This window comes from Camellia sinensis, chromosome 12, assembly GCF_055761805.1.
Source record: "Camellia sinensis isolate YWXY chromosome 12, ASM5576180v1, whole genome shotgun sequence".
In the NCBI taxonomy this organism is placed as follows: domain Eukaryota; kingdom Viridiplantae; phylum Streptophyta; class Magnoliopsida; order Ericales; family Theaceae; genus Camellia; species Camellia sinensis.
In genome coordinates this window covers 81,852,845-81,874,286 of record NC_138972.1, presented here as the reverse complement: position 1 = coordinate 81,874,286, position 21,442 = coordinate 81,852,845, and the positions used below count along the sequence as shown (strand labels likewise).

Sequence of the window (21,442 nt, the reverse complement as noted above, 5' to 3'; positions counted from 1 at the left end):
GCGAGTCGGGTTGACCCACGCTTCCAACACCTTTCACCGGTCTCGGAGCTCGCTGGTGGTGTCTGCAAAAAGGTCCAACAGGGAATGGGAGTCCGTCAGCGGACCCTCCGACGATCAAGTTAGAAAATGAGAGATTTACTGTCTAGAGAGAGAGAGTGAGAGAGAGAGAAGAATGGAGAACTTAACTTTTGATGTGTTTTGGAAACCTCCTTATACCCTTTGTCCATCATTTCCTTATCTACTCTGACCTGTCGTGTTGGCTGAAAGTCTATACTCTAGCTTGCATTGTTTACGGTGAGGTTACCTGTTCCGACGTGAATGGGTTATCGCATTTAATGCTATGAGAGCCTCATTAATGGCTGATGTGTGGTGCAATAACTCTGCAGGATCTTTGTCTGCTTACATGGCTGGTTCCTTGCTTGACACGTATTTAGATGCCATTGGTTCCTAGTTCAACACTGGGTTCTCAAGGGTGTTGGACTTTAGTACTTGAATTATGAATTGAGCTCTAAGTGGTGGGCCAAAACTTTTTGTGGGCCCACCGATGTCAAAAGCCAACATTGTAACACATTTATGGTAAATTACAAATATACTTTTTGAAATTTGTTTAAAATATAAATTATTTCTTACAATTAGAGATGTAATCGGTTCGGTACGGTCGATATTTACGTAAAAAAATTCACCAAATCGATAATGTCGATTTTATTATTTTGAACACCAATACAGACAACTTCTTTTATCAAACAGCACCAGGCTGAACCGATTGAAACTGTTGGGTTCGGTGTGGTTTAATCAATTTAGAACCTTTCAAACTCGAATCACTTTTAAATATAATCACTAATCTATACAAAAATATTAAATTAGTTATTTGTTCACCATTTAAAACATATCCAATCCATCCATTTAATAAATACTTTTCAATTCCTAAATTATTAACCTTATCATCTTTATAACCTAAATTTATAAAGTCTTATTATATATAATCTTAACTCATCACTCTTGAAACCTTAGTAATTTTTAACTTTTTTTTTTGTAAGCGGTCAATTTTTATTTAGTTCAGTGCACAAGTTGCTTGAATTGATACCGAATCGAAAATCGAAAAAAAATAAATTTAAAAACTGCATAAACCAATTCTTATTAAAAAACAGACCAAATATAGCCAGTTTGGTCCAGTTCAATTGATTTGGTCGGTTTTTTGATTTTTTTTACATCCTTACTTATAGTCTTGAAAATTACAAATACTCTTGTATTAGTTTTTTTATTTAATAGAATTAACAAAAACTAAAATTTATAAATACTCTTTAATACAATAATAAAATTATATGAATTATTAATTAATTTGATAATTTATTAATAAAATAAATAATTTGTTATGCAATTAAAAATTTAAAAAGGTGAAATATAATTTTCAAAACTAAAATGGGCAATTCAAATTTTAAATAAAATTTAGTAGATAAACAATTTTGGATAAATTATACTTTGTCCCTTATGTTTGGTATTTTTTTCACTTTAACCCTTAAAGTGTATTTTTTCTCACTTGACACTGTATGTTTCAAGTTTTTTTCAATTTACTTTTAAAATTAATTTCTGTTCAAAATTAAACAAAAAAATGTTGTCGGCAATGTGTCATTTCTATCTAATTTTTAATAAAAATTAATTTTAGGAGTCAATTGAAAAAATTTGAAACGTGGAAGAGTAAAATGAAAAAAACACAAACTTCAAAAATAAAAATAAGAAAGTAAATATAAAAGGGCAAAAATATAAAGGGCCAAAGTGTAACGTACCCTTTAAAACATGTCCAACAAAACTGCACTAACCCGCACAGAACAGACACAGTCATCTGCTACTCTGCCTGCTTCTCTATCTAGCTCGCTGGAAGCTCGATCGATCATGGCGACAATTCGAATGATAGGCAAGTCAATTTAGGGTTTTCAATTTTTGTCATTTTCAACACTTGTATTATTAATCACCAAACCAAACATGATTAACAAACTTCTCTCTCTCTCTCTCTCTCTGGAGCAGACATAGCTGTGAACTTCACAGGTTGGTCAATTCAACAAACCCCTTTCTTACCCTAATGGTTTCCACACTCATGTTTTGATGAATTGTTTGTTGATTTTGCAAAATCAAACCCCCAAATGCAGATAACATGTTCAGAGGTATCTACAATGGCAAGCAATGCCACATACCTGATATTGCAGCAGTTTTGACTAGGGCTTGGAGTGCTGGTGTTGACCGAATCATCGTAAGTCTTCTTTGATTTCCTTTTTTTATTGTATAGCTTTAGGTAGCTCACAATTCCTCGTTTTTCTAATTTTATGTTTTGTAAGATTGTGGTTTAATCAGAAATTACTTGTCCAGTTAAATTATTTTCATCTCAAGGGTTTGGGTTGCTGAGAGAAAATATAGGAAAAAGAAGAATCTAAAAATTTGAAACTTGCCATTAAAATTAGTGGTAAATGTGTTATTTTGGAGAATAAAATGACACAGATTACATATGTTTCAGACTAAAAGTTTAATTTGCCAGTGAGTCTCCATGTTAAAGTCACATATCATGTATTTTGGGGTCTTGTGCGGATTGGTTTCCCCAATAGAGTAAGATGGGACTTCGTGGTGCACCGATGGGTGAAGGCCTGCACAAGGAACAAATGGTTAGGCTGACCGACCGGGGGTTGGTCGGAAACCCCTCCGACGGTTGAGTCAGTACTGGTGTTTGGTAGAGGAAAGGTAGAGAAGACGAGTGTGTATAGTGTCCAAAGATTGATCCCTTGTAAAGGGAGGTCAGGTTACCTTTTATAGAGAAGGCTTAACTTGCTCATCAAGTTTCTCTCTTTGCCACCTGGCACTTATTTGTTATGCTAGGTCGCTCCTCATTGGAGGAGAGCACATACTCAATTGAGCGGTTCCATCATCTGTGGGCACCACGCGCCTTTTACTTACATGGTGTTGGTTGATCGGGTAAAGCTCAAGTGTCATGGAGTAGGAGTCTTGGAGCCCAAGTTATGGACTAACCCACTTCGAAGTGGGGATGGGTGCTAGGGCTAAGCCCATGGCCTTCCCCACTTCAAAGTGGGGAATGAGCCAAGACTGAACCCTTAGCTCGGCCCATCTTAGAGTGGGAGATGGGGCCCACTTCGGAGTGGAGACCTTTGTTTTAGCCTAGGTAGGTTCCATACAAATAGGCTTGAATAATTGTGCCCCCTTCATTTGCCCCCTAGTTTGTGCTGAAATTTATTGAGTGGAAGCCATTATTGTATCTCGGCTAATTTGTTCAAAGTGTACTCCGACCTTCATGCTTTTGAACGGTTCTCGGCCTTAAATTTTTTATATTTTTTTTGGATGAACATCTCGGTCTACTCACAGCTTTTGATTAGGCTTAGCTTGGCTGCTGGTTTTTGACTTGTAAGTGCAATGTTTGCTAATTCAAATGTTTGATTTTGTATAGGCAAGTTAGGTGGGTCCCAAAATCCACCAAATTCGTCACTTCTTCATTTGCTCGGCCCTGTATACATGGCCTTCAATTTATAAACAATAACCATGAGTGTTTGCTAGGCCTACAGTTGGGTTTTCAACTCATTTGAAACATGTGCTTGTTCGGCTCACTTAAAGAAGCTGTTTGTATCAATTTACTGGGTGTGACGCTTGCACCGTTGCTTGGTCGACGAAACCAAAAATTTAAAAATTGGTGGAGCTCGGTCTAACACAAAGTAGCTCGACTCTGATTTCACTGTACTATTTTCTACCAAAAAAAAATACGTGGCCTACCTGGGTTAGCCCTTGTACTAGTTGCTTTTACACTTTCTATTTCTAAAACTTCAAATTTTGTTGACCCATCAGCTCTTCTTCTTCTCTCAGTCATTTGATTTTCAGTTTCTCCCTCCAACAACTCCATTTGTATCGAAGCAAGGTTTGAAGACCCATATTTTCCGACGTTGCTGTCAACCAATGTGGCTAATTGTCATTGGCTTCTCACTGTTTACAGCAAGCTTGGCTCGTTGCCGTTGCCGTTGCCGCTGCCGCTGCCGCTGCCGCGTGAGTTTTTAGCGATCATAAGCTCCATTTTTATCGATTTGCCGTCTGCCTTTTGTTTCCGACAATTGAGGTTATACCCGTTCCCAATGCTTCAATGCCCACTGTGTGACTGATGGGTCATCATTCTAATTTCACCCTTTAGCTCCGGTGATGTTCCGATTGAATTATGACTTTCAACATATTTTCCTTTTTCACTGCTATCTTTATTTGAAACCAACGGCTGGTTTGATTTGATGCCAAAGTTATTGTTACCTTTTTCGTCGTCATTTTGCTGAAATTGGTACTGTGAGTTCTTTGAACTTTATTATTGATTTTGGTCTTTGATTCAATAAAGTTGCTTGTGGTGCATGTAATTCCATGAACTCATACTTGTCCTTTTTAATCCTTGTTGTCTGTCATTGCTCAAATTTTTGACATTTATTGGAGGCTCTTTTTACTTTTGGTAAATTCCCACCTTTTCCTTCTATGCTCTGTTCTGAATTTGGATTTTGGTAACTCTGTTTGCTAGGTTGATATTTGCCATTACTCTTGTTGTACTGATGCAATTTCCATTTTGTCGTTTTTTTGTTAAAATTCTTGGTAGGTTTGGCTTCACACCGGTGCTTGTTTGACGCCCTGATTCTAGCGTTGTAAGTCCCTCATCCCATGTCTCTCCTTTAGGCTTTTGCTATGGTTGATTGTCACTTTTGTGGGTCATCCGATGATTTCTGGCCTCTGTTGGGTATTGCATATCTGGCATATGAGTTGTCCACCATTTAGTGCCATAAACCCAAAGACTTGAGGCAAACCATGAGTAAATTTAGTAGATTAGTCAATACTCCATCCAAACTAGCCCTTTTTCCATGAGAAGTACCATATTCCTGAAGATGTTACACTGGTGTTAGGAGGGTTAAACACACTTCGGTCACCGACTAACGATACTGTGCCTTTTCCTGTAGGAGCCATCGTAGAAGGGGGAGTTCGGTTCCCCTTGGACCCTTTGTGGCTCAAGTTCTTTCTTTACTTCAAACTCCACCCCATGGAGATATCCATGAATACTTTTAGGATTATAGGTCGTTTCGTAACCCTTAACGAATTGCTTGGCTTTAACTTAGGAGTATGGGACATATTCCATTGTTACAACTTCTCCCACCACCCGAGTGGCACCTTCTACCTTAGAGTTCGGTCCGATGTACCCTAAATGATCTTAGACCTTCCTAATGCCGATAAGCATTCGAAAGACTAAGATAAAACATGAAGTCTTTCGAATGCTTATCGGCATCAGGAAGGTCTAAGATCATTTGGGGTACATCGGATAGAACTCTAAGGTAGAAGGTGCCACTCGGGTGGTGGGAGAAGTTGTAACAATGGAGTATGTCCCATACTCCTAAGTTAAGGCCAAACAATTTGTTAAGGGCTACGAAGCCACCTATAATCCTAAAAGTATTCATGGATATCTCCATGGGGTGGAGTTTGAAGTAATGAAAGAACTTGAGCCACAAAGGGTCCAAGGGGAACCGAACTCCCCCTTCTACGATGGCTCCTACAGGAAAAGGCATAGTATCGTCGGTCAGTGACCGAAGTGTGTTTAACCCTCCTAACACCAGTATAACGTCTTCAGGAATATGGTACTTCTCACGGAAAAAGGGCTAGTTTGGATGGAGTGTTGACTAAACTCCTAAATTTACCTGTGGTTTGCCTCAAGTCTTTGGGTTTATGGCACTAAATGGTGGACAGCTCATATGTCAAATATGCAATACCCAACAGAGGCCAGAAATCATCAGATGACCCACAAAAGTGACAATCAACCATAGCAAAAGCCTAAAGGAGAGACATGGGATTAGGGACTTACAACACTAGAATCAGGGTGTCAAACAAGCATTGGTGTGAAGCCAAACCTGACAGGAATTTTAACAGAAAAACGAGAAAATGGAAATTGCATCGGTACACAGGAGTAATGGCAAATATCAACCTTGTAAACAGAGTTACCAAAATCCAAATTCAAAACAGAGCATAGAAGGAAAAAGTGGGAATTTGCCAAAAGTAAAGAGGGCCTCCAATAAATGTCAAAAATTTGTGCAATGGCAGACAACAAGGATTAAAAAGGGTATGTATGAGTTCATGGAATTACATGCACCACAAGCAACTTTCTTGAAGCAAAGACCAAAATCAAAGAACTTACTGTACCAATTTCAGCAAAATGACGACGCAAAAGGCAACAATAGCTTTGGTATCAAATCAAACCAGCCGTTGGTTTCAAATAAAGATAGCAGTGACAAAGGAAAATATGTTGGAAGTCACAATTTGATCGGAATATCACTGGAGCTAAAGGGTGAAACTAGAACGATGATCCATCAGCCACATAGTGGGCATTGAAGCATGGGAACAGGTATGACCTCAGTCGTCGGAAACAAGAGGCAGAGGGCCAAACCAGTAAAAATGGAGTTTACGATCAATAAAAACTCACCCGACAGTGGCAACAACAACGAGCCAAGCTTGTTGTAAATAGTGAGAAGCCAACGACAATTAGCCACACCGGCTGACAACAACGTCAGAAAAGATGGGTCTTCAAACCTTGCTCCAGTAGAAATGGAGTTGGTGAAGGGAGTTGCTGAAAATCAAATGATTGAGAGAAGAAGATTAGCTGCTGGGTCAACAAAATTTGAAGTTTTAGAAAGAGAAAGTGTAAAAGCAACTAGTACAAGGGCTAGCCCAGGTAGGTAGCCACGTATTTTTTTTGGCAGAAAATAGTCCAGTGAAATCAGAGCCGAGCTACTTTGTGTTAGACCGAGCTCCACCAATTTTCAAATTGTTTGGTTCGGCTGACCAAGCAACGGCCCAAGCGTCACACCTAGTAAATTGATACAGATAACTTCTTTAAGTGAGCCGAACAGGCACATGTTTCAAATGAGTTGAAAACCCAACTGTGGGCCCAGCAAGCACTCATGGTAATTGTTTATAAATTGAAGACCATGTTATATAGGGCCGAGCAAATGAAGAAGTGAGGAATTTGGTGGATTTTAGGACCCATCTAACTTCCCTATGCAAAATCAAACATTTGAATTAGCAACATTGAATTTACAAGTCAAAAAGTGGCAGCCAAGCTAAGCCTAATCAAAAGCTGTGAGTGGGCTGAGATGTTTATCCAGAGTGGGCCGAGATGTTTATCCAAAAAAAAAAAAAAAAAAAAAATTGTAAGGTCGAGAATCATTCAAAAGCATGAAGGTCGGAGTTTTGAACAAATTGGCCGAGATACAATAATGGCTTCCACTCAATAAATTTCAGTGCAAGCCAGGGGCAAATGAAGGGGGCACAATTATTCAAGCCTATTTGTATGGAACCTAGCTAGGCTAAAACAAAGGTCCCTACTCCGAACTGGGCCCCCTCTTCCACTCTAAGAGGGGCCGAGCTAAGGGTTCAGTCTTGGCTCATTCCCCACTCCGAAGTGGGAAAGGCCATGGGCCTAGCCCTAGCACCCATACCCACTCCGAAGTGCGTTAGTCCATAACTTGGGCTCCAAGATTCTACTCCAAGACACTTGAGCTCTAACAGATCAACCAACGCCATATGAGTAAAAGGCGCGTGGTGCCCACAGATGATGGAACCGCTCAACAGAGTCTGTGCTCTCCTCCAATGAGGAGCAACCTAGCATAACCAATGAGTGCTAGGTGGTAGAGAGAGAAACTTGATGAGCAAGTTAAGCCTTCCCTATAAAGGTAACCTGACTTCCCTTTACAAGGGATCGATCTCTGGACACTCTATACACACTCGTCTTCTTTACCTTTCCTCTGCCAAACTCCGGTATTGATTCGACTGTCGGAGGGGTTTCCAACCAATCCCCGGTCGGGCAGCCTAACCATTTGTTCCTTGTGTAGGCCTTCACCCATCGGTGCACCAAGGTTTGTCTACGAAGTCCCATCTTACTCTATTGCGGAAACTAGTTCGCACAGGTCTGAAAGTGCAAGATTTTAAGTGAGTTTTTACATTTATCTCTGACTTTAACGGCATGTAGTGACGGAGTTAGATTGGGCTACTAAATTGAAACACTTTTTATATTAGAGATCAAATTGACACAATTTAAATTTTAGGGACCAAAATAACACAAATAGCATTGTGTGGGGACTAAAAATGTAATCAACCCATAATTATTCATGACCTGATTAAACTAACAGGCTTTGTGTGATCATGGTAATTTTGATTTCTTTTCATTTTCCTCATTTTATTTTGCCACAAAAAATGTGAAATAATCGGAAAATTGGTAATCTTTGGGTTGGATTAATTCACCATTTGGTTCGTCTGAGATAGATTGTGTCACAGACTCAAGCACTGTAATTCAGTCTAGGTTTATGTTGCAGGTCACTGGCGGGTCACTTGAGGAATCAAAGGAAGCTCTTGCTATTGCAGAAACAGATGGTCTGTCCAGAATTCCCTTTTTCCAAACTGGGTTTCATATCCTTACCACTCTTTATTCTTAGCTAATTGGGTTTCTTTTCTCTGATCATTGGGTTGGCTAATCATGGCAGTTTCTTATTCATGGCAGCAAGGCTTTTCTGTACCGTTGGTGTGCACCCAACAAGATGCAAAGTGCGTTTTTGTTACTTGAAAATCTATATTTGCTAACTTGTAAATGTATTGTACTATTACGTGTATAAATGAAAGTGTAGCTGTTATATTTGTAATTGTGGGTGCTATTTATTTAGGAATTTGATGAGAGTGGGGATCCAGAAAAGCATTTTCAGGAACTTTTGTCGCTGGCTAAAATGGGAGTAGAGAAAGGAAAGGTAATGCTGAATTGTCATCACAATGGTAAAACAAACAACATTTCAAATCTGGACCCTTTATAATAAAATTTGTTAAAATTTTGCTGCTTTGAATGGTTACTGTAAACTTACGTATCTTCTTTGTGATGGTCGAATTAAATAAACAAAAAATGTTTTGGGTGATGTGAATGTTTTCAAATTTTTTCTTTTGCTTGCTATAATTATAGATTCAAATTATTTGGGAATATTATGGCTTCCAATATTTCTAGAATTTTGATATATGTGTAGTAGTGTTTGCGTGGGAGAATCCACTTTGACACGTTTTTATACTTTAAGCACTTTTGTATTTTCTATTACTGCCTTATTTATGTTAATGCATTTTGGATTCCTGTTTTACGTGGAAAATTTCTAAGCAATTGCAATAATTGGGTTCATTGATATTTCTAGTATAGTAGATGCTACCACAAACACATTTTTGACATATGAGTTTCTATGATCAAATGGCTTCTAAAGTAAATATTTACTTGGATGTTATGTGAAATAGCTTTTGTTCTTATTATCAAACACTTGCGCATGAATGAAACCCAAATGTCATTTTTTTGTTAAGGATTAAATGGTGTTATCATACACTTTTCAGCTTTGGGAGTTAACATCAGACATCAGCACTGTACTCGCATTTCTTGAATGATATTTTCTTATTACATCTTCTTGTCCTACAACCCATGTTGTTGAATGAACTCTGAAGTTCATATGACATGTGGATTTGTAAATAATGCTACTATATTTTGGTACTATGTTAAAGGTGTAAAACAATTGCATTTCATGGCTTCATTATATGATTTCTTTCTTTGATTTTTTGTTAGTGTTGTGCTCTAATAATTTATGCAAGGTTGTTGCAATTGGTGAATGTGGATTGGATTACGACAGGCTTCACTTTTGCTCACCTGATGTTCAAAAGAAGTATGTAATTGCTTGAGAAATCTTTTCCCTTTCCGGGGATGTCTTTTTTGAAGATCTTAGGCATATTTCTTCTTTATTCTTTTTATTTGCTACTTTATTTCATTTGAATGATTGTGCATTTCCATTTTAAATTCATGTTTTTAAACAAGGTATTTTGAGAAGCAGTTTGAATTAGCATATCTCATGAAGCTGCCAATGTTTCTGCACATGAGAGCAGCAACTAAAGATTTCTGTGACATTGTTGAGCGTAACAAGGACAGGTGACATTTCTGGGCCCCATAAATTGAAAACTCTCTGCATTTGCCAAATAATTAAAAATCTTGTAATCAGTGAACATCACTTTGTTCTGATATAAGGATGCATGCCAGGCGACTCACTCTGATTATGTGGTTCTTCTGGGGTTCATCACCTTAAATTTATCTCACTCAGGAGTTTGGGCTTACATTTCACAGCAAGAAAAACTAATTTAGACCAAATTCATATGAGATAGAAGACTAGCCTAACATTTGGGAGGAATCATCATTCCTTCAAGAAGGCTAAAAGCCCTGAAGTTTTTCTCGTTGTAATTTCCTCGGCCCCTAGAAAAGGGGGCACAGAAAATTTAGAAAAGACGATACTACTGTTTCTGGAGAAAGCTCACTTAAGTGATAAGTTGTGCAAAGTGAACCTTATATGTCACAAAAAGACTGTTACACATGCTAGGCAGAAGTTTACTGACATCCACAACTAATTCTGAATTTCACTTCATGATTGTACACACACACACACAAAGGGAATCCTAAACACTATCCTGCGAAATTAGCATATTGGGAATTTGCTTGGATCAATTCGAGTGATCACTTACTCTAATACCATGTAGTGAAAGATGGTACAAAAGACAAAGTTAGGAAAAGATATTAGCGAAAACATAAAGCCAAATAGGGGGAAATAGAAATGGGTTCTATTTGAAGATTTAAAGTTCTTTTCTGAAAATTTTGTTGACCTATAAACAAAAAGTAATAAATAACAATGTTTTGTAGTAGTAATGTAAGAGAACCAATGCACAAATAGTCAACTCTTAATAATTGCATAAACCAGGTTTTATGATTCCATTTCTCCCCTACTATTGTTTTCCTTCCAGTAAATTTGTTTTTGAAGGAAGGCTCAGCAATGACACTCAGAATTTTCCGTTCAGCTGTTTTGCATGATGAATTTGTTCCATGTTGATGTGGAGCAACTTGGGCAATTTTTTATTGTTGTCTGACAGGTTCAGTGCTGGGGTTGCCCATTCATTCACTGGTTCTGCAGAAGATCGCAACAAGCTTCTCTCATTCAGTAATCTTTACATAGGTGGGTGCACTCCTGTTTGTCATAACCTTGATTTTGAGCTGTTCCCAATTACTGTCTTGTAGCTTTATACTGCTCTATTCCTTTTATTTTGAGGTATCCAATGAATCTTGATAATTTATTATTATTATTTTCTTTTCTTTGGTAATAAATAGGTGTGAATGGTTGCTCTCTGAAGACTGCTGAAAACCTTGACGTTGTAAAGGGCATTCCTTTTGAGAGAATGATGATTGAGACAGATTCTCCATATTGTGAAATCAAGAACACTCATGCCGGTGTTAATTTTGTTAAATCATCATGGCCTTCTAAGAAGAAAGAAAAGTATGATCAGGAGTCCATTGTTAAAGGTCGCAATGAACCTTGTTTAGTTCGGTGAGTAAAAATGTTTTTATAGAGCTACATCATACTTGTTCTTTTCTCATCTTCCCTTTCAGCCAAGGTTGTTAAAATTGGAATCCCAGGTAGGATCGTTCGGGACTCATGGATCGGATCGTAGAATTAGATTGAGGATGGTGAGATCCTACTTTAATGCAAAATAGGATAAAAAAATTATCGATAATGATAATCTTTGCTACATAATTTTAAAAAGATTAAAGAAAATTAGTAAATTTGATATAATGTGTATTCTATGTTAACATTAATTAGAGACATTTGAAAAATGAGTTTATAGTAAATTTTTTTATATAGATATACACACACACATATATATATACACACATATATATAAGAAATAAATAATAACAAAAGAACATTGGTAGGATTGGGAGATCGTAGTAGAATCGGGATCGTATGCGATTTTACATAATTTTATGACTAGGATCATAATTGCTTTAAGATCCTACTAAATTTAAAATCCTAATCTAATCCGGATCGTTTGGCCCAACTAAGGTCGTAGAATCGTAAGATACTTAGATCCAGATTGGGATTCTGATAACCATACTTTCAGCCACATCTGTCTGTAAATGTTGATTGAGCTCTCATAATGTGGATTTTTTTAAATTCAACATCTGCTTTATCTTACATTTGTGTATGTCATGCAGGTTATGTTTTGATCTAGTTTTATAAACTAATCTTACTATTTGTTTTAAAATCATATAAAGCTCTTCACTCTTTACTCTTCTAAACTAAGCAAACATTTTGTGTTTGGAAAAAAAACATGAGAACTGGATTCACTTTGTGGAGAGTTATTTTCAGATAGAGTTTAAGAAGCCTTCTGTTTGTTGTTTATCTTGTTATTATATATCTATATAATAAATCAGGAGGGTTTTTGAAAATGTTTCAAAATGTCTAAGAGATACATTTTGTTTCAAGGGTTGAAATTAATTCCCAAATTCATCCTAGGGTCAAGATTTCTTTAATTCCCACTCACCCACCTTCTTTTCCCCATCACTCATGCATTCTCTCTCTCTCTCTCTCTCTCTCTCTCCTGCCCACCTTCCTTCCTCTTTCCTTTTTATTTTTTTATTTTCCCCCCTTTTTATTTCCCTCCCTATTTCTTTATTTTATTTTTTTCCTTTTTGCTCACTTATTTTATTTACACAGGCATACACTAGTATATATATTCTAAATTTAAATGGCAATAAGCATTCTGTTTGTTTCTCAATATTGATATATACATAGATATATATTTTTATTTCTTGATTTTGAGTTATATAGTATCTAAACCTTTATGCGAGCAGAACTTGTGTTGACAATTTGAAATGAGTATTGAAGAATTCCGTGCTGACTTTGCAGTCAATTAATGGGGAGTGAAAAGATTTATTGTTGGCTATAAATTCTTAGAAGGCCTCAGCAAACCAAGATTTATCTTATTTGTTGTCATGTTTTTTCTGCAATAACAATTCACACTTCTATCCCTTAAACCCAACTTTGTCGACACGATACAGGCAGAGTTTCCTTTTTGGTTTTCCTTCCCCAGTAATAGTGACAAAATTTCTAATTCTAGAACTTGTCATGGAATAATAACAAATTGATGCTTGATTGTAGGAGGGTTTCTTTGCTAATCAAGAATTATCTAATATCAACTGTAGATACTAATAAAAAAGTTGTCAACACTGGTAGATGTTCTACCTTTCTGAAGTAGATACTTGGAAATAGCATTGTTCTTTCTATATTTTTACTTTATGGTTGTGGAAAAGCTTGCATTTGTTGGTTATTGTTTTTGGTCCCTGTCAATTCTGCTTTTCTGCTGACACAAACTTGATTCGCATTTCTATTATTTTATTTTGACATTAATTTCCGTTGATGAGCTTGCTAAAGGATTTTATTATATTTTTCAATTTGGAAATACTACATTTATATAAGTCTTGGGATCTGTTGCAATGCAAACCTTGTTTGTTGAAAATGATTATATATGACTATTATTGTTTATATGACCTTATTGTATCCACAATTTCTGAATCCACTAGTTCATCCTTGTGATGCTATTAGTTAAATGAAGACATTCACGTTTAACGTTTTTGCATATGATTTTCATCTTGAGATTTCATCCCCCCTGAATGGAAGGTAGTTCGGGTTAAAAATTGGCATTCTGGAGTTTGATAGCCGGTACGTTTATTTATTTAATTAAATGATACAACCATCGTCTCCAGGCAAGTTCTTGAGGTGGTTGCTGGCTGTAAAGGTATCGCTGACATTGATCAGCTGAGCAGGATCTTGTATCACAACACCTGCAGGTACTTCATTGCGTTGTTTCAAGTTCTTTTGTATTCATTTGACTAATTCAGCTTTTAAAAGAAGTAATCAATAGGTGTTAAAATGGCTTACAACTTGATTTTTGTTACTTTTATTTGGGTGATTTATGATTCTTGTCTCTAAGAAATATATTAAAAAGAAAATCAAGAACATTAGAATATAATCTTAGTTTGATATTATTTTCTGGATGATACATTGTGATGCAGGGTTTTCTTCCCTCATGACTTGGATTCTGCAGCAGATGCTCTTCTTTCTGGAAGCCATGGTACCGAGTGAAAGCATTCATGTCACACGCCCTTTTCATCTATGGCCTTATTTCCTTCTCTCGTTTCTACTGAGGAAGAAATGACTTTTATTTATTTTTTCTTCTAAAAGTGATAGTGTTGAAATTGAATTTTTTGGGTGGAAAATGTACAAGAATTAGATGTACTTGTGTGGTAAATTGCTTCTATTGGATATGAAACTTAAGCCAGTTTTGAAAATTCAAAATTGTTGGGAGTGCATTTTTGAGGAAAATGGTTATGTAATTTATATGCATATCGTGCTAATTAAATGACCTGTAAATACTAGATACTAGCTTTTCATTTTACTCGGGGCATCGTTTATTTGTTCATACCTGGATGAGTATATATATATATATATATATATTGGGTACATTGGAGGTTATAGCTTGGGAAAGGGGCAGCATATTTATGCTGCTTTATGTTTGCCGTACTGCCAATCAAAGTTGCATGGAAGATGCAACAAAGTATTAACCTTTTTTTTGGCTGGTTTTATTTGATGAAATGAAATTGAAAATTTCAAAGAATGTTTCATTTGGGAGTTTTAGGTATAATTTGTCTCCAGAACATGCTGTCAAATTGCAGTTGCTGCAGTTAAATCTTGCTTAAAACCGACACTCCAAAAAAAAAAAAAAATTATTAATCCGAATAATAAGTTATTCAAATTTTATTTGAAAACTAAACAAACTTTAAAAAGTTAAACACAAGTCAAGTTCAAGTAGCTTGATCCATCTTCCGGTCCTAGCTATTACCTAAGAAAACTATTACCTAAGACAACTGTTGTTTTTAGAACAAATTGGATGTACAAATTGTTTATAGGCCATATGTAAGCTGTGTGTGTGGGTGAAACACACACGTGTGCCCATATGTGTACAGAAGCACACTCTTCTTTTTCCCCCAAACCAGAAAGACAAGCTAAAACAAAATAAAATATGAAAATCTTTTATTTGGTAAGATATAAATTTCAAGTTCATTGACCATTCTTTCTACATTTTCAGAATGCAGATATTAACTTACGTTGCAATACCAACAAAGTCTAGATATCCTAATACTTCAGAATACTTTTCTCAATAATGATACAAGTCCTCATCTGAAGTTTTGAACATTTTGAAATTGAGAACACATCAACAAATTGCAATTACAATCAATTTTCATATAGCCCAGAATAATTACATCTGAAACTTGTAAATCGAAGTAAGAAGCTCCAATTAATAATGTCATTGGTTAGACATCATTTGTGCTCGCTCTCCATATACCAATTAGAATCCTGCGGATGAACAACGATAATGAAAGAGTTAAAAGTAGTGGAAGCTGAACGTCGTGGAACACCAATTTAGTTTGCATCTTCGCAACTCTCTATTATCATCTGAAACACCTAATCCGTCTTTCTCCTTTCCTTGTTAGTTGCCCAGGCTAGAAAGCATTTCCCTGCTGCCAAAATTGTCCTCTGAATTTCTGGAGTCTGCTGGTGGAGAAGTAGGAGCTCTTTCCTCGGCCAGATTCAACCGCAATGGCCGGCCTTCCACCTCCTAATTAAATATTTACATATTATCAACAAAACTATCACTAGAAACTTACAAATGTGTTTATGCTCCGTTTGTTTGGAAATAAAACATTTTCTAGAAAATATTTTTCGCATTTTCTGACATTTGGTACAATAGAAAACAATGTTCAACGGAAAAAAGCTTATTTGGACAGAAAATATTTCCTGGACAAAAGTCCTACTAATGGCACCATTTTAACACCGCCACCACCACCACCACAACCTCCACTCCATTGACGCTACCATCACCGTCACCACCGCCACTAATACAACTATTAGTACATAAGTTTCAAAGACAACCAATCATAGGAAACGTTTTATCTGAAAAACATTTTCTAGGAAAAACTTTACCGTATACAATGTTCTGTGGAAAAAAGTTTTTTGCTGATACAAACGGAGCATTGATTACTATTTCCAAGACATTCTTACCACTCCATTCATAGCACTGAGGGCAGATTCCACCTCCTCAGCAGATGAAAAAGTGATAAATCCAAAACCTCGAGATCTTCCGGTGTCCCTGTCATAGATGACCTTGGCACTTAATAGACCTGGGTGACCTGCAAAAGCTTCTTTAAGCCCCTGGGAACTGAGATTCCAGCTGAGGTTTCCTGCATAGATCTTGTGTGGGGTGTCTACAAAGCTTTGGTAGCTGCTTCGTATCCTAGGTCCCATCACTTCCCTTTCGCCTCCTCTTGGCACTTCTGGGAAGTTTACCTTCACAGTTCGGCCTCCAACTAGCTGTAACCATTGCCACCATTACCAATCACAAAAAGAACATAAATGCAGTTAGCTGCAAGGATTTAAGGCCATACTAGAGATGATAAAATAAAGTCATCGTTTCAGACTAGTGTCACTTATAGAAGTAAAAGTAGCTTCAAGTCAATTTTCTAACCAACCCTAATGATGAGGACTAATTTTGTAACATTTAAAAAAAAAAAGATAGAAGTTTCATTATTGTAAGTTTAAGTTAAAACTTCAGTGTGTAGAACAATGTTTTTGATAGGTAGTTTAAGGAGAATCAAGCTTAAGTCTCTTTATTGGAGGAATGATACTGGTGAATGATGTTGCAACCATACTCAATATGGTTTGAAATTTGAATGCATATATCTTCTGGATTAAAAGTTTGATATAACTAGAATTTGGCATGGTTGCAATCCATTAATATAGCATGAAACTCATTGTACTGCTTGAAACCAATAAATATGGTTATTATTTATTTATTTGTTTTGAAGGACTACTAAATTATTTAGACCCTTTTAACAATTATTTGAACACATTAACAAAATTTAATTGTAAAATAAATATGGTCTTTTAACAAATGTTCTAATCTAATCCTATAAATAACTATATATATGACTATACCTTTCTTATCTTTTCTTATTTTTCTATTTTATTTTGTAACTAAATAATATAAAATTAAAATTCAGATTTTATAAATGGGTAGGTCAGGCTAAAACTCCTTATCTCAAGCCCCACCTGAAAATTAAATGGGCTCAAAATCTCAGTACAGCCAGGGCCAGGCCCGTCCCTATGAGCATAGTTGTCAAATCGGGATTCAAATAGTGAATCGAAATGGCCTCATACCAAATCGCGAATCATAAAGATTTGGTCACTTTTTCTAAATTAGTTGGAAAAATATATCTACACGTTTGGATGTTAAATATATCTTATGAATATGAAATATTTAGACTTAAATCAATGAAAATGTTGTTTTGAATGATAATCATGTGATTTATAGGTAAGAAATTAACGAAGGTTCTTATGTAAGTTCATCATCTTACCTTTTTCCTTTTATAGATATTTCTTATCAACGATTCTTGAAAGACGGTAAACAAAGACAAACTCTCAATTTTGAAAGTAACAATAATTTGACAATGATATTAATATTTGGACAATAAGCATACATACTTATTCCAAAAAACAATGACCAAATAATAAGAAAGTATTATTTAGGATCCTTTATTTTTAAAGTCTAAAACATTTTAAAATATATATCTGACCTTCCCCATGTAATATGCAACTATATTTAATTTAATAAAATAACAATAAATAATTCATAGTAAGTTACTTTCTTAAACATCTTTAGAAGATATATTATGATTATTTAAAGAGAAAAAAATAAGAATAAAGGTTAAAAGCATGTTGGGTCTGACTGAATCTGATTGGATCCTATTAAAAACTCCATGATCACTAAAATAATAACAAATCATGTACATATATTGGATATTTTGGTACTAAACGCTATTAAAAGTTGTATTATGTCATTTTCAATAAAAAGATAGAGAAAGAAAAAGTAAAAAATATGTCGGACTCGATAGTTCCAATAATTGCATGAATCGTCAAAAGTGAATCGAATCATGAATCGTGTGATTCACTAGAGATTCACTTTCAAAATAAATTCACCCATAGATTCGTATCGATTTTGCAAAAATTACAAATCGAATCGTGAATCGAATCGCGAATCGTAAGATTCTGATAACAGAGCCTATGAGTTAAATATTTTTCTAAGCCCTAAAAATGTCAGGCTGGTTTGGGCAGGTTGGGTGGACCATCGGGCCATGGCCACCCCTGTGCAGTGAACGTAAATTAATTCACACACTTTCCGCCTAGACAGTCTTTTAGTTATGTTCAAGAGCTCCTCAATGATAATGCTTGCTTAGTATTAAGGCCTTGCAAAGCCTGCAGATTTACTTACCACCAGAAATCAATCATGCATGCCAAATCTTTCTTGATGAAATAAAGTTATGGTGCTAATTAAAACATTACATTATCCAGATTTAGTTGGATATTAGTGAAATCTCATAATTTTATGGAAGGATGTAAGAATTAGGGAGCCCTTAGGGTTCAATCTGCTGCATTTTACTCTACAGTTAAAATTTATGTTACAGAACTTCAGATTAATCAAGTGTCCTGGCTGTCAAATTCATCTTCTTCTTTTTCAGTAATCATTTGAGCTAATTATCTACAATCCCCAATTTACAATTCGCTGTTCTATTTTCAAAGATTTATACTGGTATATACCAACTCATGCTAATGGATTACAGGAATTTTAGCTGTCGAAATTTGTTCAAAAGGGCTCCCAAACACTGCATAATCAGTTCCCATATCAGGCTCTCATTCATCTGCCTTTCTTTATTTCATCATTTCACTAGGGCTTAAAATAAGTGAGTCAAGCCGAGTAATAGGTTGTCCAAGCTTGGTTTGCTTCCTTAACAAATTTAAAATTACCTTCAAGCTTGAACAAACTTTTAATGAGCCAAACACGAGTTGAGCTCGAGTAGTTTGGTTTTTTTTATAGTGCATATAAGCTTATTGAGCAGGGTAGTAGGTTGTTCAAGCTTGGCTTGAAAACCTAAGGAGGTTAAAATTGTGTTAAAATTGCATACTTAACGAGTCGATATCGAATGAGATTTTGACGAGCCAAACAGGAATCAAGCTCGAGTAGTTTGGTTCGTTTAGTAATTTCAGCAAACAACTGGCAGGCATTCAAGTATGTGAATCAATAATACAAGAAAATGTGAATAAAAATGGGAACTTACTGATCCATCAAACATCACAATTGCTTGTTTTGCTTCTTCAACACTACCCATTGTCACAAACGCAAACCCTCGACTCCTATCTGTGACTCTATCATAAACAATCTGCAACAACAACAACCAAATTGAATTAAAAGATCCAGAATTAAAATCACCACAAATTCCAGACCCAAAGCTCAATTCAAAGCACAAACCTCCACAGAAGCCACACGACCTGCCTCGCCAAACACTTGAGCCAATTCGGAAGAAGTCATAGCATAAGGCAAATTACCCACATAGAGCCTAGCAGCTTCAGCTGATTGTGTCTCAGTTTGCTCATCATCTTCTTCTTGTTCTGTCTCGGATTCTGTTTCTGTTTCTGATAGTTCTGTGCTCTGCTCGCCGAGGTTGTCGAAGGCGGCCGGAGCTCGGAAGAGAAGGGAGCGAGAGAGGAGAGAGAAAGGAGGGGTGTAATGGGGTTTGAGTTTGAAGGGTTTAATGGGTTTTGGTTTGGGGGTGAAGTGGGTAGTGGGGATTGAAGTGAGAGAGGAGTAGTAGTCAGAGGGAAGATGGGGGAGTTTGTTGCATAAAGGGATTGAAGTTGAAGAAGAAGTAGCAGCCATGGAGACACTCATGGGGAAGAGGAAGCTAGACTCCTACTTCTACTAGAGAGAGAGAGAGAGAGAGAGAGAGAGAGAGAGAGAACTGGAAATTGATCCGATAAGAGATAAGGCTTGTCCTTGTAGAAGGGAAGGGAGCATTCAACAATCCTTCATAGTAGTTATAGTGCCGAATTTTCTTTTTTAACCACTTTTTAATAAGTAAAAAATTAGAGATTTATTATTATTTTTTTTTCAAAATTGCAAGAAGAAATGAAAAGTTTGAAAAATAATTGCAAACAGGGGAGCTGGAAATACGCATAAAAAATAGTCTTGTGTTGTAGTGTAACTGGTCATGGAGAAGACACTTGTTAATATGAGATTTCAAATTCAAGTCTATAGGGAGATGTTAGTCTGCGTTATAATCTAATTACTAGCATACTAACGCTATCTTTATAGGAAAAACAAATATTGTTGAAAATTTCATTTCTTTGTCCACCTCATTTTTAAATTTAAATTATGTTATATTCCTTTGAACGCTTCAATTAATTCTAATCATAGCTCCATCTCTATATTTTAAACCTTAATCTTGCACCAACCATAGTCACCACATCCTTCACCTTTAGCAACTACCACGACCATCTCTCCAACTATTCTTCTCCCCTATGCCACTACCTAGGCCTTCACCACCACTTTGCAATTGCCCCGCTACATATCCTCAATCCCCTTCTTACCTTTACGCCCTCTCCTTTCTCTCTGCTTTTCTTATTCTCTTTGGCAACCAATGTCCCCACCTCCTGCCCTCCTAAGTTGTTTGAAATTCTATGATTGAACAAGTAGTGATTGTCAGATTATGTAGCGCTGAACACAAGGTGATTTTTTGGTTATTAATAGCCAAACATGAGGAACATATTCAACCATGTAATGTTAAATGGAAGGCAACATGCGAGTAGGGGGAGTTGGTGTGAGTGGATAGAGAGAGATGATGGATGAGACAGTGGCTAGGGTTTTGAATGAAGATGAAGGGGTTAGGGGGCTGCAGTGAAGCTACAAGGCATGGAGTGGTGTATGGAAAAGGGGATGAGGTGAGAAAGGGGGTGGCATGGTGGATGGGCGAATGGAGGGGCAGATAACGGTAAGGGGTTGAGGTAGCGATTTTTTGATTTCTCTATTCTTTTGCAATTTTTTTTTTCTTCTTGCCATTTCTTTTCAATTTTCTCTTTTAATAAATCCTATATAATATAATAATACCTCTTATTCTTTATTTATATATATTTCTTGAAATATTCATATTCATATTCATATTCTATTCATTTGGAACTTGGGAGGGAGAGAGAGAATGAAAATTTTTTTATTGTTAAGAAACCAAAGCATCCTAGTTAAATTATGGAACCTATTGGGACATTCAAATAGGAACCCTTCGGGGAAGATACCTGAGTCAATTTTTTGGGCCAAGACTCCCCAAAATAGCTAAAAAACAAGTTTAGAAGCTATCGGAGTTGCTCTTATGCAAGACATGTTAGGCACATAACAACTATTTCCATTTTTTTTTTGTGTGCACCAAATTTAGAGTAAAAAGTGAGATTTGTATATTTGATCATCACTTTTTAATTAATTTATTAAGCTGAATAAATAAGTCAACTTATATTAATTTAATTCATTACTCATTTCCCATTCAAATTTCTAAGCTTTATTATATACTTCATAGTGAAAATGTGTAGGAACATCAAAAAGAGCAAAATTGATAAGCAAG

The 21,442-nt window shown here is 36.1% G+C and overlaps 2 protein-coding genes across 6 annotated transcripts; one reads left to right on the top strand and one right to left on the bottom strand.

Annotated features, from left to right (window-relative positions):
* Window positions 1-1,789: 1,789 nt before the first annotated feature.
* On the top strand, window positions 1,790-14,240 carry LOC114316942 (TatD related DNase). Of its 5 annotated transcripts, none has more exons than XM_082899059.1 (11): window positions 1,790-2,043; window positions 2,145-2,245; window positions 8,367-8,424; window positions 8,552-8,595; window positions 8,712-8,792; window positions 9,661-9,731; window positions 9,881-9,991; window positions 10,978-11,060; window positions 11,213-11,429; window positions 13,649-13,732; window positions 13,958-14,240. In XM_082899059.1, the coding sequence occupies exons 2-11, from the start codon at window positions 2,150-2,152 to the stop codon at window positions 14,025-14,027; spliced, it is 915 nt and encodes a 304-aa protein (XP_082755185.1). In that variant the 5' UTR covers window positions 1,790-2,043; window positions 2,145-2,149; the 3' UTR covers window positions 14,028-14,240. The 5 variants fall into 5 exon arrangements, with proteins under 5 accessions (XP_082755185.1, XP_082755187.1, XP_082755188.1 ...); XM_082899061.1 differs by having other exon boundaries at window positions 1,892-2,043; window positions 8,535-8,595; XM_082899062.1 differs by lacking the exon at window positions 1,790-2,043 and having other exon boundaries at window positions 8,354-8,424; window positions 8,535-8,595.
* Window positions 14,241-14,948: 708 nt separating this feature from the next.
* CP33 (chloroplast RNA-binding protein 33) lies at window positions 14,949-19,984 on the bottom strand. Its single transcript, XM_028263646.2, has 4 exons — window positions 19,306-19,984; window positions 19,115-19,216; window positions 16,005-16,313; window positions 14,949-15,561 (listed from the first exon to the last, which is right to left on the bottom strand). Exons 1-4 carry the CDS (start codon window positions 19,723-19,725, stop codon window positions 15,433-15,435), a joined length of 960 nt encoding a protein of 319 aa, XP_028119447.2. The 5' UTR covers window positions 19,726-19,984; the 3' UTR covers window positions 14,949-15,432.
* Window positions 19,985-21,442: the final 1,458 nt, after the last annotated feature.

Bases quoted from the DNA above. Each gene is read 5' to 3' on its own strand.
- LOC114316942 (XM_082899059.1), top strand. From the start codon at position 2,150: ATGTTCAGAGGTATCTACAATGGCAAGCAATGCCACATACCTGATATT. The intron at 8,793-9,660 runs GTAATGCTGAAT...AATTTATGCAAG, and splicing joins TGGGAGTAGAGAAAGGAAAG to GTTGTTGCAATTGGTGAATG. The intron at 9,732-9,880 runs GTATGTAATTGC...TTTTTAAACAAG, and splicing joins TCACCTGATGTTCAAAAGAA to GTATTTTGAGAAGCAGTTTG.
- CP33 (XM_028263646.2), bottom strand. From the start codon at position 19,725: ATGAGTGTCTCCATGGCTGCTACTTCTTCTTCAACTTCAATCCCTTTA. The intron at 19,217-19,305 runs GTTTGTGCTTTG...TTGTTGTTGCAG, and splicing joins GTCGTGTGGCTTCTGTGGAG to ATTGTTTATGATAGAGTCAC. The intron at 16,314-19,114 runs GTAAGTTCCCAT...CAATGGTTACAG, and splicing joins TTGTGATGTTTGATGGATCA to CTAGTTGGAGGCCGAACTGT.